Below are 7,249 nucleotides of genomic sequence, written 5' to 3' on the forward strand. Positions count from 1 at the left end.
TGTGTTAAATATAATAATAATAATCACCTTATAAGATTGTTGTCTGGATTAAATACCACAATTATGTAAACCCTTAACAAAGTCACTGGCATGTTGTAAAAATTCAAAAAATGTTAGGTATTGATAGTTGTTTTTGTGAACAATAGCAATCTTTCTCACAGCAAGCCTGGATTTGGCTTCAAAATCATTGTCAACATAGCTCTGAGGGAAGCTATTACAAATCGATTGGTGGTGGTTTTCAAGTTGAAACATGTCTACCAATTGCTACATTAACTACTATATGCATGCCATTAAATAAATAATACTCGGTGCCAGTAATTATTACAGAAAGTTCTACCATGTATAATTCTCACAGTAATATATGCTAATCTTTATATTCATTCTATACGGCTGTAATTTAACACTTCCTTGGATAAAGATACCAGTAACTACAATGTTACTACAAACACTGTTTTGTATTTGGCAAGATTATTTACCTTTTTTTATTTTAATTTTTTATTGCATTTTAGGTTTTGGGGTACATGTGAAGAATATGCAAGATTGGTGCATAGGTACACATGTGGCAGTGTGATTTGCTGCCTTCCTCCCCATCACCTTTATCTGGCATTTTTCCCCCTGCTATCTCTCCCCAACTCCCCACTCCCCACAGTCCCTCCCTTATTTCCCCCCAACAGACCCCAGTGTGTAGTGCTCCCCTCCCTGTGTTCTTGTGTTCTCATTGTTCAACACCCAAATATGAGTGAGAACATGTGGTGTTTGATTTTCTGCTCTTGTGTCAGTTTGCTGAGAATGATGGTTTCCAGGTTCATCCATGTCCCTACAAAGGACACGAACTCATCATTCTTGATGGCTGCATAATATTCCATGGTGTATATGTGCCACATTTTCCCTGTCCAGTCTATCATCGATGGGCATTTGGGTTGGTTCCAGATCTTTGCTATTGTAAACAGTGCTGCAATGAACATTCATGTGCGTGTGTCCTTATAGTAGAATGATTTATAATCCTTTGGATATATACCCAGTAATGGGATTGCTGGGTCAAATGGAATTTCTATTTCTAGGTCTTTGAGGAATTGCCACACTGTCTTCCACAATGATTGAACTAATTTACACTCCCACCAACAGTGTAAAAGTGTTCCTATTTCTCCATATCCTCTCCAGCATATGCTGTCTCCAGATTTTTAAATGATCACCATTCTAACTGGCGCGAGATGGTATCTCAATGTAGTTTTGATTTGCATTTCTCTAATGATCAATGATGATGAGTATTTTTTCATATGTTTGTTGGCCTCATGTATGTCTTCTTTTGTAAAGTGTCTGTTCATATCCTTTGCCCACTTTTGAATGAGCTTGTTTTTTTTTTTTTTTTTTTTTTTTTTTTTTCTTGTAATTCTGTTTTAGCTCTTTGTAAATTCTGGATATCAGCCCTTTGTCAGATGGGTAAACTGCAAAAATTTTTTCCCATTCTGTTGGTTGCTGGTTCACTCTAATGACTGTTTCTTTTTCCCTGCAGAAGCTGTGGGGTTTGATTAGGTCCCATTTGTCGATTGTTTACCTTTAAATAAAAGCCTATGGTTAAAGATACCAAATTTCAGTTAGTCAAGATAAATAAATACATGGGATCTATTGTAAAAAAAAATGAGGACTATAGTTAATAACAATGTATGGTAAACTTAATAATTGCTAATAGAGTAGCCTTTAAGTTTTCTACCCACCCCCAAAAATGATAAATATGTGAGATAATGCATATATTAATTAGTTAGATTTCACTATTTTACAAAATGCACATATTTTAAAACATCATGCTGAATTGAATATCATAAGTATGTAGAATTTTAATGTCAATTGAAAACATTATAAGACTAGATTCTATTTACAGCAATTTGGCAAGCCAAGTAACCTGAAAATCTTCCCTCTGTCATACATTTAGAAATGTGAAATTTTCTTATACTATATTCTTTCTCTCTCTCTCTCTCTCTGTCTCTCTCTCTTTCTCTCTCTCTCTCTATATATATATGTATATATATACATATATATACACTATTTAAATATACAGAAAATATACAATATTCTTTCTATATATACTGAGACTATAAGACAATACACATATTATAAATAATATATATTTTAAGGGAATTAAGAGCTCACATAAGAGCTCATAAAGAAGAAAGAAATGCCTACAAGCCCCAAATGGAAAGGAATCTCAAAAACAGTGCAAAGTAGTAGTAGTGTAACTGTAACTGTAGCTGCCCTCGAGGAAGTTGACTGTTCTCAGTCATCAAAAGGACATGACTTTTAATGACCTTGGGTTCACAAAGTGGGAAATTGAAATTCCCTAATGATTCTATCTAATGCCTGGAATCATTATGGGGCCTCAACCTCAGTGAAAGCATAGACTGCAAAAACTCCACTTATCATATAATTAAAAATATAACAAGGAAGTTGTTTTGTTTCAACCTTTACCCTAAGTCACAAATAAAAATTGTTCTCTAAAAATTCATAACAGTAGGCCTGTCTTCACCTAGTTTGGGAAATTGAATTTAGATTATCTGCAACGTGTTGCCAATAAATTAAAATTAAAATGTCTTTAGACTGGTCATAGCCCTTCATTGTTTCATAGAAACAATGTACACGTCAATGAAGCAACATATTCTCAGCAAGGGAAAAGGATTCTCTAAAGACTAGTACTTCCCAACATATGTTTAGGGACCATGAACATCAACATCACCTGGAATTTTTTACAAATGCCCATTTTTGAGCCTCAACCAAGACTGACCAAATCAGAACCCTAAACTTAACATAAAGGAAGCGTTGACATCTAACAATCTGTGTTTCAGTAAGTCCTTCAGATGATTCTAATTTATACTGAAGTTTGATAACCACTTATACTAGATAAAGCCCTACTGAAGATGAATCTACAATTCTAAATCACAAAACTTTCTAGCAAACAACATATAATAAGCAACTAAACTTCATCTGACCTATAATAGGGGTTGGGACAAACTTCACAATGTTACACTGCATGGATTAAGAAATAAGGTTTTCAAAGGAAACATATAAACCAAGGAAACCTGCATATACAAGAGAAGAAAACGTGTGAGACCCCTTTATTCTGGCATCACCAAGAAAGCTTTGCCAAGATCTGAAGTGTGTTATTCCATAGTGTGGATCTATGACCCTGTAAAAGAAGCTCATTCTCTTGTAATTCTACGGATTTTTTTTTTTTTTTTTTTTTTTTTTTTTTTTTTTTGGCAAATGCTAGGAAACAGTCTTGTTAGTATATTACCACATAGACTGGTAGACATGAGGCTCTCTAGATTTCATGGTCCATATGTACAGAAAAAAATTACTGTGATTCGATGCTAGCCACAAAGAATCTGGAAAAATTGCTGTACATAAGTACCTGTTTGGTAGAGGAAAGCACAGGTCCAGTGACAAACGGAATGGATGCAAAGTCCCTTGCGGTAAAAGGGAGAGCCCCTGGTTCCAGTGTGATCTTTGTCAAGTCAACTCAAAGTGAATTCCCGGGGTCATTTTTAGACAATCTTATTCATTGCATCACAACTGCTAAAGACAAAATTAATAATCTTGGAGATAAATCTTAGAAAAGTGACCGGGCGCGGTGGCTCAAGCCTGTAATCCCAGCACTTTGGGAGGCCGAGGTGGGTGGATCACGAGGTCAAGAGATCGAGACCATCCCGGTCAACATGGTGAAACCCCGTCTCTACTAAAAACACAAAAAATTAGCTGGGCATGGTGGTGCGTGCCTGTAATCCCAGCTACTCAGGAGGCTGAGGCAGGAGAATTGCCTGAACCCAGGAGGCGGAGGTTGCGGTGAGCCGAGATTGCGCCATTGCACTCCAGCCTGGGTAACAAGAGCGAAACTCTGTCTCAAAAAAAAAAAAAAAAAAAAAAAAAAAAGAAAAAAAAGAAAAAGAAAAGTATTCATAGTACAGCACAGAGAAATAAAGAAAAGGAAAATATGAGAGATTCAGATACATAGAAAATTGAATTAGAAGTCTCAACACACATAAAATTTGAATTCCAGAGAAGTGAATATATAAAATACAAGAGTGACAATAGTCAAAGAAAAGGAAGGCTCATATTTTATCCCAAATCATGAAAGATCCAAATAATCAGAAGCAAAAATCCGAGTTAAAACAGCAAGGATAAATAAAACTAAATCAAAAGCTATGCATATCAGGATCAAACTCTACACTAAATAATAAAAAAGATCTTAAAAGCAATCATAAAGGACATATTACCTACAAATAAAAAATAAGCAGGAGACCTTTCAGTAGTGATACACATCAGAAGTACATAAAACTTCTTCAGTTTTGAAAGAAACCGACCTATAATTTTATATCTAGCCAAATTATTATTCAAGAGTGATAGCAATAATTAACTGTATAAGAAAAATAAAAACCCAGTTGACGGTATAAAAACAACCAATAGTAAAGTACTGGAAAATATGGTAAAGTGGTAAGAGGTGGGTTGAAGTTACAGCATTTTAATGTACTTGATATTCAGAAGGAAAATTTAAAAAAGATATTGATTGACTTTACATATATAAAATCAAGTTGGTATGCACATTTTAAAGGGAAATCACAAAACTAATAGAAATAAATTACCTTTCTACGCCAGCAGAAGGAAATAAGAAAATATAAGGTAGAACAGAAGACAAAAGAACGTATAGAAGGAAGGCGGAGGTCTGGTGCCGTGGGCGGCGCCTGGCCAGGAAGTCCGTTAGCGCCCGAGGGGAGGGAACAGCTGGACAGGAAGTAAGTTGCGGCTTAAAAGAGCAACCCGCTCCAGGCCCTTCCTCTTTCGTCGCGGGGACTCAGAAAGCGCGCCTGTTCCGCGCCCATCTCGCACCTCGCCTTCGCCGCCGCCATGTACCGCTACCTGGGCAAAGCGCTGCTGCTGTCCCGGGCCGGGCCCGCCGCCCTGGGCTCGGCGGCCACCAACTCGGCCGCGCTGCTGGGCCGGGCCCGGGGACGGCCGGCCACCGCCCCGCAGCTGGGGCTCGCATTGGCCGCCCTGCGCCACTACAGCGAGGTGGTGGCCGACCGTGAGGACGACCCCAACTTCTTCAAGATGGTGGAGGGCTTCTTCGACCGCGGCGCCAGCATTGTGGAGGACAAGCTGGTGGAGGACCTGAGGACCCGGGAGAGCGAGGAGCAGAAACGGAACCGGGTGCGCGGCATCCTGCAGATCATCAAGCCCTGCAACCATGTGCTGAGCCTCTCCTTCCCCATCCGGCGTGACGACGGCTCCTGGGAGGTCATCGAAGGCTACCGGGCCCAGCACAGCCAGCACCGCATGCCCTGCAAGGGAGGTATCCGTTACAGCACTGATGTGAGTGTAGACGAGGTGAAAGCTTTGGCTTCTCTGATGACATACAAATGTGCAGTGGTTGATGTGCCGTTTGGGGGCGCTAAAGCTGGTGTTAAGATCAATCCCAAGAACTATACTGATAATGAACTGGAAAAGATCACAAGGAGGTTCACCGTGGAGCTAGCAAAGAAGGGCTTTATTGGTCCTCGCATTGATGTCCCTGCCCCAGACATGAGCACAGGTGAGCGGGAGATGTCCTGGATCGCTGATACCTATGCCAACACCATAGGCCACTACGATATTAATGCACGTGCCTGTGTTACTGGTAAACCCATCAGTCAAGGGGGCATCCACGGACGCATTTCTGCTACTGGCCGTGGTGTCTTCCATGGGATTGAAAACTTCATCAATGAAGCTTCTTACATGAGCATTTTAGGAATGACACCAGGATTTGGAGATAAAACATTTGTTGTTCAGGGATTTGGTAATGTGGGCCTGCACTCTACAAGATATTTACATCGTGTTGGTGCTAAATGTATTGCTGTTGGTGAGTCTGATGGGAGTATATGGAATCCAGATGGTATTGACCCAAATGAACTGGAAGCCTTCAAATTGCAACATGGGTCCATTCTGGGCTTCCCCAAGGCAAAGCCCTATGAAGGAAGCGTCTTGGAGGCTGACTGTGACATACTGATCCCAGCTGCCAGTGAGAAGCAGTTGACCAAATCCAGCGCACCCAGAGTCAAAGCCAAGATTATTGCTGAAGGTGCCAACGGGCCAACAACTCCAGAAGCTGATAAGATCTTCCTGGAGAGAAACATTATGGTTATTCCAGATCTCTACTTGAATGCTGGAGGAGTGACAGTATCATACTTTGAGTGGCTGAAGAATCTAAATCATGTCAGCTTTGGCCGTTTGACCTTTAAATATGAAAGGGATTCTACCTACCACTTGCTCATGTCTGTTCAAGAGAGTTTAGAAAGAAAATTTGGAAAGCATGGGGGAACTATTCCCATTGTACCCACAGCAGAGTTCCAAGACAGGATATCAGGCGCATCTGAGAAAGACATTGTGTACTCTGGCTTGGCGTACACAATGGAGCGTTCTGCCAGGCAAATTATGCACACAGCCATGAAATACAACCTGGGATTGGACCTGAGAACAGCTGCCTATGTCAATGCCATTGAGAAAGTCTTCAAAGTGTACAATGAAGCTGGTGTGACCTTCGCATAGATGGATCGTGGCTGACTTCCTCACTACCCTCTTCACCTATAATTTCTGCGGACCTATCACGCGTTTACATGTAAGCACAGAAATCCCTTTCTCTCCTGACCCAATAGATAATGGATACCATTCTGAACAAGTCAATCCAAATCAACCCTTTAAGGAGAAAGAAATTAAGGTTAGAGGATCATGTACAAGCTGAGTGTGAAAGTGGAAGTCACCTACACCAGAGAACCATTTTGGTATTTTGCCTTTAAACAAAAAGTCCTCTCCATCTGGCTGTGCAGACTTGCCCTGTGGCTTTTCCCAACACAATCAGTGCTATTGCTGGGGAAGGGACAGTCAAGAGCAGTCAGTTGCCTACTTAACGTTGCTCTGGACAAGTCTGGGACATGCTGTAACTTTAACACTTAAGTAGGTGTGTGGCATTTTCAGAAGGTGGCGTGGTCCTCAAGTGAGTTCTTTGTATTTTATATCAGCAAAATAACTCAGTTTTACAGGTTGCAAATACAAAAGCTGTTCCTGCTTGTAGATTTTATTCTTTTAGAATAAAATAGGTGCATGCTGCTGTAGTAAAATTGCCTTTAATCACTTAACAAGCCTAACCTTGACTCAAACAGTAAACGCCTATAAAAATAATAAATGGAAAAAAACTAGTATTTTTATGTCATGAAACAGTGTCATTTAT

The 7,249-nt window shown here is 40.1% G+C and overlaps 1 protein-coding gene across 1 annotated transcript; it reads left to right on the forward strand.

Moving 5' to 3' along the window:
- The first annotated feature begins 4,875 nt into the window (after nt 1-4,875).
- On the forward strand, nt 4,876-6,640 carry LOC120366569 (glutamate dehydrogenase 1, mitochondrial-like). The gene has a single exon (XM_074391722.1). The coding sequence runs from the start codon at nt 4,894-4,896 to the stop codon at nt 6,568-6,570; it is 1,677 nt and encodes a 558-aa protein (XP_074247823.1). The 5' UTR covers nt 4,876-4,893; the 3' UTR covers nt 6,571-6,640.
- The last annotated feature ends 609 nt before the right edge of the window (nt 6,641-7,249 follow it).

The sequence above is a fragment of the Saimiri boliviensis genome, chromosome X, assembly GCF_048565385.1.
Source record: "Saimiri boliviensis isolate mSaiBol1 chromosome X, mSaiBol1.pri, whole genome shotgun sequence".
NCBI lineage: Eukaryota > Metazoa > Chordata > Mammalia > Primates > Cebidae > Saimiri > Saimiri boliviensis.

What these genes read in the sequence shown, in the direction of transcription:
- LOC120366569 (XM_074391722.1), top strand. Translation starts at nt 4,894, where the DNA reads ATGTACCGCTACCTGGGCAAAGCGCTGCTGCTGTCCCGGGCCGGGCCC.